Genomic DNA, 10,435 nt, shown 5'->3' with positions numbered 1-10,435 from the left:
GCCGGGGTTGGCTCGGATCATGGAGATCAGCGGCACGGTGCGGCCGGTGTCGCTGGAGGAGGAGGGCCCGCCGCCGCCGCCGTCGCGGCGGCGCAGGGAGGACAGGTTGAGGGCCGGGATGAGCGGCGCCGGGGCGCCAGCGCCGCCGCCGCCACCGCCGCCGGTGCCGCCTTCGGCGGCAGCGTGCAGCCGCACGGACGTGAGCGACTGCAGCGACAGGCGGGTGGCGGGGTCGGCAGGCGGCGGCGCCGGCGCCGGCGGCGGGCCGCCGCCAGAGGGCCAGCCGCCGCCGCCGCTGCCAGCGCCGCCGACGGCGACGGCGCGGTTGGAGGCTGACAGCAGCATCATGGCTCGCGAGCTGCTGGCGGGCGGCTGCCGCGACGACGTCGACGCCAGCGGCGGCAGCCCGTCGCCGGCGGCGGCGAAGCGCAGCGGCGGCACCACCGGCCGTGACAGCGGCGGCAGCGCGCGCCCGCTGACGCCGCCGCCGCCGCCGCCTGCGGCGGCGGCCGCCGCGGCGGCGGCGGCTATGGTGGCGGGCACGGGCGCCGCCGGCGAGGCGGCGGCGGAGGTCAGCAGCGCGTGTCGGGAGGTCGAGGGCGCCAGGATGTGCAGCTCCCCCGCGGGCCCCGGGTGGTGCTGCTGGGGGCCAAGTGCTAGCAGGCTGCCCAGCGGCCGCAGGCCCGGCAGCGGCGGCGCCACGCCGGGATCCGTACCGCCCGCGCCCCCGCCGCCGCCTGCTGCCGCCGCCGCAGCTCCTGCGGCGCCCGTCCGCGGCCCGTCGGACCGGACCGAGCGCTGCGTGCCGGTGCCGATGCCGCCGGCCACGGAGCCCATTGTGGGCCCCGACCCCGGCAGGCTCCTGGCGGCGCCGCCGCCCGCTGCGCCCGCCACCTCCGAGTATGCCGCCGCCGCCGCCAACACGCTGGGCGCCCCCGGCGGCGGCGCGTCGCTGCTCGACGGCGCCGGCAGCGGCGCCGGCAGCGGCACCTCGGCAATGGTTGTTGACCAGCGCGCGATGCGCTCCGCCGCCGCCGCCGGGTCCAGCGTCGGCGTGGCGGCCTCGCCGCCGGGCAGCGGCACATCCCAGTCATCATCATCGTCCTCGTCGTCCTCCTCACCCCCCATGGTAGAGGTGATGCCGCCCCAGTGGCTGTCCGCGTGGCTGACACGCCCCGTGCCGCTGCCCAGCCGCCGGCCCCCCGCAGTCGAGCTCCCGCCGGCGGCGCCAGAGATGGAGTTGCCGCCGCCGCCGCCAGCCATGCTCCGCACCGAGCCGGCGGCGTGCATGCTGCTCACGGAGGCGCAGCGCAGGCCTGCCAGCACCAGCCGAGGTATCCCCGCCCCCCCACCGCCTCCTCCTGCTCCTCCCCGGTGTGTCGTGCCGCCACCCACAGTCGAGCTAAAGTCCGTCCGCGCGCTGAACAAGCCCTCGCTGCCCGCCGTCGGCGTCCCCGCCGCCGCCGCCGCCGCCGCGGCTTCCACCGCCGCCGCCGCCTGCCGCGCCTCGCTGGCTGCCATGAGCTGCCTTCCCTCGTCGTCGTACTCGAACCCCTCCAGCGCCACCTCTTTACCCAGGGCGTCCTCCAGCGCAATCAGCCGCTCCACGTCCTCATTCAGGTCGTACGTGAACGCAAAGTCCTTGCCGCCGCCCTCGGCGCCGCCTCCGGCGCCGCCGCCGCCTGCAGCGCCGGCACCCCGCGCCGTGCCGCCTTCGCCCGCGGCCGCCGCTGTCTCCGCGCCGCTGCGGCGCGGCCTGCTGCCAGACGAGCCCAACGGGCTCCTCAACCCCTCCCCGTCCCCCTCCCCGCCCTCATCACTGCTCTCCAGCTCCGATTCCGAACACCCCCCGTCCCCATCCCCATCCCCACCGCCTCCGCCTCCGCCTCCGCCCGCCGCGTCCTCCTCTTCCTCCGCCGCCGCCTGCGGCAGCAGCGCGCTCTCCAGCCCCATCTGCTCCAGCAGCCACTCCACGGTGCGGCAGCGGCGGAAGGCGGCGCGCACCGGCTGCCCCGGGTGCCGCGCCAGGCTGCGCAGTAGGGTGGCGTGGATGCGGCACAGCTCCGCGGAGGCGGACTTGGGGTCGGCGGCGGAGGCCTGGTGAAGGCGGCGGTGGAGCGGGGCGGGGCGGTGGGTGGCGGGGCAGGGCGGTGGATGCGGAGAGGGGGTGCAAGCAATATGCTGGTATGCTAGTATGCACGGGACACCCCTCCACCCCTCCAGCCAACCCCGCCCCCCCCGCCACACACACACACACACACACACACACACACACACACACACACACACACACACACACACACACACACACACACACACACACACACACACACACACACACACACACACACACACACACACACACACACTTGCCTCGTAGGCGGCCGTCATGGCGCTGTGGTGCAGGCCCACGTAGTGCTCCGCCAGCAGTGGGTCGTGCAGCACCCGCACGTCAGGCAGGTCGTACAGCACCTGCAGGGGAGGCGCGGATGGGGGGGAGGGATGGAGGGATAGAGGCACGGGGGGGGGAGGGATGGAGATGGAGATGGAGGTGGTGGTGGTGGTGGTGGTGGTGGTGGTGGTGGTGGTGGCGCGGAGGTGCAGGTGGTGGGCGAGTGGCGCTGCACGTGTGTGGCGCGGTGAGCAACACAGCCGTCAGAATACACCACGTGCCCAAACCCGCATTGACCAGCACCCATACCGCCATCCGGTCCGCTCTGACCGCCTGCACACATGCATCTGTCTTCTTCCCCCCACACAGCCCTACCGCAGCCCCTCCCCACCCGCCCAGCCACCCTCCCACACAGCCCCACCCCCCCACACGACCCCCGCTCCCCCACCTGCAGCAGCCACAGCACGTGCAGCTGCGCCACCAGTGTGTCCTCACGCAGCGGCAGCGCCAGCAGCCGAGGCGCCACGCCCCCCGGCGGCGACAGCAGCGCGCCCAGCCGCTGCATGCAGCCCGGCAGCGCCGCCGCCGCCGCCGCCTCCGCCGGCCCCGCCGCGAAGCGCACCAGCCCCGTCAGGAAGCCCCACAGCTGCAGCGCCGCCGCCAGACCCTCCTGCAGCCCGCGCCCGGCGGCGGCGGCGGCGGCGGCGTAGTCGGCGCTGAAGTGCAGGAGCTGTAGCACCTCCATCAGCAGGTCCAGCCAGTCGGGCCGCAGCAGCAGCGCAGCAGCAGCGAACACCAGAGGGTGCCGCTGCGGCGGCAGCGGCTGCGGAGTAGGCTGCGGGGTGGGCTGCGGGGTGGGCTGCGGGGTGGGCTGCGGGGTGGGCTGCGGAGCGCGACCGGCGCTCGGGTCCGACCCCTGCTGCTCCCGAGCCGAGTCCACTCTCCCCTGCTGCCCCTGCCCCTGCAGCCCCTGCAACCCCTGCAGTCCTTGCGCCTGCCGCTGCGCCGCCGCCGCCGCCGCCGCCCAGCCCGCCTGCGTCATGACGTCGCCGTACAGCTGCAGCAGCGCGGTGAAGGCCGCCACGGCGTCTGGCCGCCAGAAGCGGACCTGGCCGGCGGAGCGCACGCAGTGTTCCGCGCGCGCCAGCCCCTCGCCCGCCACGTAAAGCAGCGCCGTGGCGGCGGCGGGGCTGGCGCCGCCCGGGCAGCCGGCCAGCCAGCGCCGCGCGTCACACAGCAGCAGCTCCACTCGCAGCAGCGTGCGGGTGTCTGTGGCGAGGGAGGGGGTTGCCGTGTTAGGGCGGGTTGGATTCGGTTCAGGGGTCGGGGTGGGGAGGCGCCCGGTGACGGGTGCCAGCCACACCTCCGGTGCACCCGACCGGCACGCGCCGTGCATTCGCCACACGCTGTGACAGCCACCCGACCGTGATCTCTTTCCCCTCCCTTCCTTATCCCAGACCACACCAGACCAGCCACCTGGGCCACCCACCCGGCCTCAGGCCCGCTGTGGCCTCCTGCAGCTGCGTGTTGATGCGGACCAGCTCGCTGTCCCCCAGGTGCCGAGTCAGGCCGAAGCCGCCCTCCCCCTGCTGCTGGTGCTGCCCCGCTGACAGCTGTCCAGGCGGAGGAGGTGGCGGCAGCTGCTGCTGGCTCTGCTGCGCCAGCACCATCTTGGCCTTCTGCAGCAGGGCCCGCAGCGTGCGCTCCTGGTGGGGCAGGGTCGCGGCCAGCGCCAAGCCATGGGCCTGGCCCTGGCCGCCGCGGCCCCCGCCGGCCAGGTGCGACGCCGCCGAGTCGTGACCCAGATCAGGCTCAGCATGGGCGCTGTGTGTGTGTGGGGGGGGGGGGGGAGGATTGTGGGACAGAGGGGTGAGCATGGTGTGTCCATGTGGCGCAGTCAATATTGGCCTTGGGGTCGCCGTGACTTGCAGTACGCCTCCATCCCTACCCTACCCTTTGCCATTAGCGTCTGCAGCGCAGACGGCCTTGCCAGCCTTGGCCGTCCGGCTTTGTTCGCCGTCCACGCTGACTCGCGCATCTGCAGCGCGAGCGAAGGTCCCAGACAGGGTCACTGGCTGAGCCTTAATTTATATTCATAGCCACACGTTTACGTACCAGCGCCCAGGCAACGCCAGAAGGAGCACAGGGAGAGGGCCCGGAAGGGCATTCTCAGAGTCCTCGAGCCTGCTGCTCCTTCGAAGAGCTGTTGTGCACTGCTATCGTATCATAAATGACCGAGTATCCATTTGGCGCGCCTTCGCGCGCCACAGCGCAGCAAAGTCACTGCCACTCCGGTCAACGCGTGTACGCTTCCTAGTTGTGATTAATTATCTCTGATAAGCATGTGTTCACATATGTTCAATATGTAACTAACTCTGCAGCTCCTTGAGTGCTCGTGTTGTTCGGCGCGGTGTTCTGGAAATGCTTTATCATAAGTGAATAGTTACAGTACTGAATTCAAATTTGCAAACTGAGGCCTGGAAGGGCCTCATCGAGTTTCCGAACAGTCCTCCTGCATGAAGCGGCCGTCCATTTCCTTCAAGCTGCAGGATTGCTGGGTGGATTAGGCAGCAGGCACAAGTTGAAGGCGTGAATTGGCATTGCGCTTGGTCCGTGCGCCCCAAAAATGGACCAGTGTCTACCAAGCATGTCCAGAGCATGTCACGCTACCGGACTGCGCTCGAGGACGCACAGGAGCAAAGTTCCCGGTCATCATATACCTCGCAGTATACCCTAGCAAAGTTGTACTCATTTGATCTAGAGGGCGCTGGAAGACAGCGCTCCAAAAGGCCTTTCCTGGGCCCTGGTGCCGTTTGGTGCCGCCTCCGCCTTAAGGTTTGAAAGTAAACGCCTCCTATGACTCGCCCTTCCACTACACGCGATACCTGGATTGCCAACATTAACAGCTTAGGTGCAGAGGCGACAAACGCGTAGGCCGGGCTAGGCGGGGGACAGTCAGCAATGCGGGGTTTAGACGGGCGTCAGATTCGTGGAGAGGCGGAAGCCGTGCCGCTCTGCAAGTCTGCAAGAGCGTGCGCACATGTTCTTACAGCTGTGGTCTAACTCTAGCCCAGACCGATACACGGCCGCCGCAGATTACCATGCGTTTAACAGAGGGACGACCTGCACACGCCATGTCTCGTCTGAATCCTCGCGCTAATCCTTCGCCTGAACCTCCACAAATCGAACCGCACACTGGGCCAACCGTCTATTCTTCTACAGACTGCATGGACGAATTCACAAGCCTACTGCCATACTTGATCACAGATTACGAAATATATGGGCGAGCTGGTCACCCTGCCTGCATGCACCCGCGGTTGTCCCTGGTCAACCACTTGGGGCCACGCCCACACGCCGCAGCGCACCCTGCTGCATGGGTTGATTGGGTTCGTGGCCGGGCAAACGGCACTTGAAACAGCGCTCCCGCAACATCTGCAGGTCTGCCAGCGAGGCAGTGCATCCACCATTCCACCGCAATGCAGTACTCGGTCCGCTGTCGACCCGTGTGTACCAGTCATGCTACCGATGACGCCCTCAGATGCCATAGGCGCCTTGACTGCCTTCCTTAAACTGCCGGAACTCGCGTCACATACACCCATTCGGGGGCGTTAACGTCCCGCCCCTTGCCTCACCACCAAACCCCACGCCGACAGCCTCGAGTATCTTGAGCGCCTGAGCGGCCCGGGGGACTCGCGCCTTCACCACCTACAGCTGCAGTGCTGCGGCCCCAATCGTCATTAAGCCGCAGGAGTCGTAGATGCAGATGAAGGGCACAACATCCGTGCCTATCTGGGGGCCTATGCACATGCACTGAAGCAAACCAGCAAACGCAAGCGAAACAGCAACAGACTGGGCTCACATGCCCATCAGTCAACAAGCCAAGTTTACTCATGTGTGGTCCGGGCACCAGCGTCACAAAAACACAGTGTCAGGATGAATGGAGAACGTCGGGAGTCTTAGCAAGTATTCTCGCCTACCAAAGCTTGTGTGCGCGCTCCGCCATACAAACGATTTCCGGCAGCACGCACGCAGACCTGCCTACACACGCTAACCTTTACCAAATAAAAGACGCCTCGCCCTCACACGACACCGGCTCTCTACCACGATACTATTTTCTGCACGCAATGCACAACGCGTGGTTGTGCTCTACTGCTGCGACCGCCGGGCCGAGGCGAACCGGCCGCTGCCGCCGCCTGCTGATGCCGGCGCGGCGGAGCTGGCACGCAGGCTCCCGCCCATGGGCGCGCTCACGCGACGGCTGGGCTGCAGCGCCGGCCCGCCCGCCCCCGCCCCCGTCCCGAGCCCTGACTGCTCCTTCTCCATTGCGTCCATCACGCCGTCCAGGAAGAACTGCAGGGCGGGACCAAGGTTGGGCGGTGGTGTCGAACTGTGCAAGCACGGTAACTGGTAAGTGTGTGGGCAGCGCAGGACCTGCCGCCTCACAAGCGCCCGCAGCAACGCATAGGCGGCCACCTGACCTCACACCGCTCTCCGCTCGCGAGGGCGGTGCTTCAGCCCGGCAGCCTCAGCACGACCACGCGAGTCGGCTGTCAGCCATCGAGAACGGCACCGGGCAGCGGGGGTTGCGTCACGCAGGTGCCAACCCTGACTCAGGGCAGCGGGGCTCTCACGTGTAGGAAGTCGTTTGTGACGTCCGAGTAGTCGGCCATGCGGGAGGTGCGCCCCGCCACGCCGCGCCGCTCCTCGTCGATGTCCTCATTCAAAGTCTCGATCTACGGCATGTGTGCGTGCGCGTGCGTTACTGAGAGTTCGTGATGCAGGGGTGTGTGGGAACGGTCCAGACCGGCGACTGGGAGGCTGTACGGGACCTTACGGACTGTTTCCGTTCCGCGCTCTTCCCCAAGGCCCAGCGAGCAGAGACGGGGCGTCGGTGGGCACTGGGCAGCCCTAGCCGCGCCGGCGCACTCACCATTGTGTCCATCTCAGTAATAAAAGGGGCCATGTCGCCATTCGAGCAGTTTCGCAACAGGACACAGATTCGATCAAGCAACAGTGTAAGCTTCTCTGGATGGCTTTTGAAGTATGTGCTCAATTCTGCTTGCGCCCATTCAGAGCCGGTATCCACGGTGCAGGCTACTGGAGGCGGTGGGGGCACTGAGCGAGTGCCCATCGCCGTGACTGCACGTCGCTGCATCAGTACGCGCTTCTAAACAACGTGCCGCGGACTTGTATGACAAGTTGTTGCAAATGTGTCAGCTCTCGTCGACAGCTCGTCTATGGAAAGGGGCCTCTATCGAGTGTATACTTAGTGAGCTATTATGGCGTGCAGAATAGCAAAGTATCTATATGCCGTCGTCGCCTCGAGGCACCCGGATGAAGCAGGGTTTTGGCCCCAAGATGACGTGCTGTGTCACGGCAGCAGTTTAGGCTGGGTGGGAGCACACCTAAAGGCAACGAGCTTCAGCTCCCTTCTTGTCGCCTGAACTGTCGTCTTAGCTTTAGGGGTGGGGCCGAGGCACCCCGGGTTGAGTGAGTGCAGGATCACACCGTGCGTGACACCGTGTGCCGATGCCCAGAGACAGAGAGCAGCGCCAACGCCAACAGGGCACCTGGAGCTCACAGCGTTTCGCTGATTCGTTGGAAACTACCATAGTTCAAGGTGACAGTGGGCGCGGCGGACGTGTCGCGTTCCTCGAAGCTGGCATTGGGCTGCCGTGTCTTAGCCGTGGTGGGCCCTTCCGGCAATCTCGGCTGTTCATCCCCGCGGGCCCCCCTGTTTCAATCCCGAGCCCCACCACCACCCGCATATTTCCTATAATCTACAGTACACGGACACATAGTTATTAAGCAATCTGCCGGTCTGTATCTTGGAGTGCGCGCCGGTCTGTGTCTGTCCCGGGACCGAGGAAACCCTGTTCCCAAACTGCGCATTCTCTCAATTCAACACATTATTTGCTAAGCTTTCAGCTTATGGTGAATATCCCGCTCCCCTTCTTTGGGGGGCGGAGGGCTCGTGCGGGCACTCGGACGAGCCCTCAGGAGCCAGCCGCGGACAAACAGGAGCTCATTCGGCTGCAGAAGGAAGTCGAGACTTTGCGTGTGGCAAATGAGCAGCTCAAGGAGCAGGTGAGGAGCACACTCTCGATTGCAGATGTTTGTGCCGGGAAACGGGCCAGCGAGCTTCCAAATATGCTAAATGACAGCTTAAGATGGAAATACAGTTTATGCGGGCTGGTGCTGATGCTGTTGCTTGGATTTTGACATAGTCATAACGCCCACCCGAGGCAAGATTGTTTGGCCCAGCTCCGGCTTTGCCTCTGCGCGCAAACGGGTGCATGATGAGACGTGTGTGGTGTACGAGGGCATCAAACGACGTGCGCACACTGCCAGGAACGCTTGTGCCGCACCGAGAACGTGTGGTGCAACACCCCGACGTGTGCTCCCAGCTGTCCCGCGACGAGCAACACGGGTTTTAGGCCCCTTTCCCACAACTCCCACCGTACTCTCCTGGGTTTCGTCATGACAATGCGCTAGCGACCCCAGCTTGCCTTGTATGGCGGGGTCAGGCCGGCTGACTTTGACGCCGTGGCGTGCACGCGACTCCTCGCCTTCCGCCCTCCTGGACGCCAAGCCCCCCAGCGGGCCCCCCACCCCTGACCTGCACGCATGTTGCAAATCGCCCAGCACCACTCACACGCACCACCCCACACCCCAACCCAACCCTCCTCCCTTGCTGACTCGATTGCTTACCACCCACGCCATTCCGCAAGCCTACCGCGCCCCCACCCCTCCATTCCCGATCTGCCCCTCCCCACCCCCACCCCCTCCTCCCCCCTTTCCTCCCTCCCATCACCCCCTCTCCCCTCCCCCTCCCCCCCAAATAGCTGTTCGCCCGCTCCAGCGGCCTGTCCCCCCTCCACCCCCTCCCTCCCCCCAAAATCAACAGCTGGCCGCCCGCTCCATCCATCCGCCTGCCTTTTTCTTATTTCGCTCCCATCACCCCCTCACCCCCTCACCCCCTCACCCCAACTTCCCAAACCTCTCCCCCGCCTTCACAGCTGGCCGCCCGCTCCATCCGGCTCGGCGAGTACCTGTACAAATGGAGCGCGGGGGGGCTGCCGCTGCTGGGGGCGCTGGGGCTGGGGGGCCCGGCGGCGGAGTGGGGGCTGCGGTATGTGCTGCTGCGCGGCACGGGGCTGGCGGCGTACGGCAGCGCCAAGGACACGGCCTTCTCGCCGCGGGACGAGATCAGCGTGCTGGTGGGTGAGGGGGTGAGGGGTGGGGGTGAGGGGTTGAGAGGGTGGGGCGGGGGTGGGGGCGTGTGTGTTTGGGGAGCACACAGGAGAGGCTCGACACGCACACCGGGGCGTCTCCGTGCGCGTGTGGTGGTGGCACTGCTGGCGGGTTTCGGCTTGCTACTTAATGCGCTCCAGCCCTCGGCCTACGCCGGCATTGCCGCATGCCGCCCAACCACCGCAACACCCCCCCCTCACAACACCCCCCGCCCTGCACTCCCTCCGCCCTCGTACGACAGAGCTGTTTCGTGGCGTGGGAGGGGCTGCGTGCGGGCCGCTTCTGGGCCTTCAGTGTGTTTGACTCCGGCGGCTCCCTGCTGGTGAGAGGGGGTGAGAGGGGATGAGAGGGGGTGAGAGGGGGGTGAGAGGGGATGAGAGGGGGTGAGAGGGGGTGAGAGGGGATGAGAGGGGGTGAGAGGGGGTGAGAGGGGGTGAGAGGGGGTGAGAGGGGGTGAGAGGGGGTGAGAGGGGGTGAGAGGGGGTGAGGGGGGGTGAGAGGGGGTGAGAGGGGGTGAGGGGGGGTGAGAGGGGGTGAGGGGGGGTGAGAGGGGATGAGAGGGGGTGAGAGGGGGTGAGAGGGGGTGAGAGGGGGTGAGAGGGGGTGAGAGGGGGTGAGAGGGGGTGAGCGGGGGTGAGGGGGGGTGAGGGGGGGTGAGAGGGGGTGAGAGGGGGTGAGAGGGGGTGAGAGGGGGTGAGAGGGGGTGAGAGGGGGTGAGGGGGGGTGAGGGGGGGTGAGAGGGGGTGAGAGGGGGTGAGAGGGGGTGAGGGGGGGTGAGAGGGGGTGAGG

At 67.0% G+C, this 10,435-nt stretch overlaps 3 protein-coding genes across 3 annotated transcripts in view; 1 reads left to right on the top strand and 2 right to left on the bottom strand.

Moving 5' to 3' along the window:
- CHLRE_01g046052v5 (uncharacterized protein) overlaps positions 1 to 4,832 on the bottom strand; it is a 10,242-nt gene extending 5,410 nt beyond the window's left edge. Inside the window, exons 1-6 of the mRNA XM_043058886.1 lie at positions 4,508 to 4,832; positions 4,346 to 4,430; positions 3,882 to 4,216; positions 2,841 to 3,661; positions 2,374 to 2,472; positions 42 to 2,097 (exon numbers count right to left, since the gene is read on the bottom strand). Of these exons, the coding sequence (XP_042928802.1) occupies positions 42 to 2,097; positions 2,374 to 2,472; positions 2,841 to 3,661; positions 3,882 to 4,216; positions 4,346 to 4,430; positions 4,508 to 4,559 (3,448 nt within the window). The 5' untranslated portion in view covers positions 4,560 to 4,832. The remainder of the gene's footprint in view (positions 1 to 41; positions 2,098 to 2,373; positions 2,473 to 2,840; positions 3,662 to 3,881; positions 4,217 to 4,345; positions 4,431 to 4,507) is intronic.
- A 594-nt stretch (positions 4,833 to 5,426) lies between these two features.
- CHLRE_01g045950v5 (uncharacterized protein) lies at positions 5,427 to 7,659 on the bottom strand. The gene is made up of 3 exons (XM_043058885.1): positions 7,323 to 7,659; positions 7,024 to 7,125; positions 5,427 to 6,742 (listed from the first exon to the last, which is right to left on the bottom strand). The coding sequence occupies exons 1-3, from the start codon at positions 7,353 to 7,355 to the stop codon at positions 6,539 to 6,541; spliced, it is 339 nt and encodes a 112-aa protein (XP_042928801.1). The 5' UTR covers positions 7,356 to 7,659; the 3' UTR covers positions 5,427 to 6,538.
- A 543-nt stretch (positions 7,660 to 8,202) lies between these two features.
- The window catches only part of CHLRE_01g045903v5 (uncharacterized protein), a 6,146-nt gene continuing 3,913 nt past the window's right edge, over positions 8,203 to 10,435 (top strand). Inside the window, exons 1-3 of the mRNA XM_043058884.1 lie at positions 8,203 to 8,479; positions 9,412 to 9,612; positions 9,888 to 9,968. Of these exons, the coding sequence (XP_042928800.1) occupies positions 8,324 to 8,479; positions 9,412 to 9,612; positions 9,888 to 9,968 (438 nt within the window). The 5' untranslated portion in view covers positions 8,203 to 8,323. The remainder of the gene's footprint in view (positions 8,480 to 9,411; positions 9,613 to 9,887; positions 9,969 to 10,435) is intronic.

This window comes from Chlamydomonas reinhardtii, chromosome 1, assembly GCF_000002595.2.
Source record: "Chlamydomonas reinhardtii strain CC-503 cw92 mt+ chromosome 1, whole genome shotgun sequence".
Lineage (NCBI taxonomy): Eukaryota > Viridiplantae > Chlorophyta > Chlorophyceae > Chlamydomonadales > Chlamydomonadaceae > Chlamydomonas > Chlamydomonas reinhardtii.
The sequence above is the reverse complement of the archived record's forward strand: the minus strand, read 5'-3'. Positions and strand labels throughout refer to the sequence as shown.

What these genes read in the sequence shown, in the direction of transcription:
- CHLRE_01g045950v5 (XM_043058885.1), bottom strand. Translation starts at nt 7,355, where the DNA reads ATGGCCCCTTTTATTACTGAGATGGACACAATG. An exon ending in TTACTGAGATGGACACAATG is followed by an intron (nt 7,126 to 7,322) that starts GTGAGTGCGCCG and finishes CACATGCCGTAG; the next exon opens with ATCGAGACTTTGAATGAGGA. An exon ending in TCACAAACGACTTCCTACAC is followed by an intron (nt 6,743 to 7,023) that starts GTGAGAGCCCCG and finishes CCCGCCCTGCAG; the next exon opens with TTCTTCCTGGACGGCGTGAT.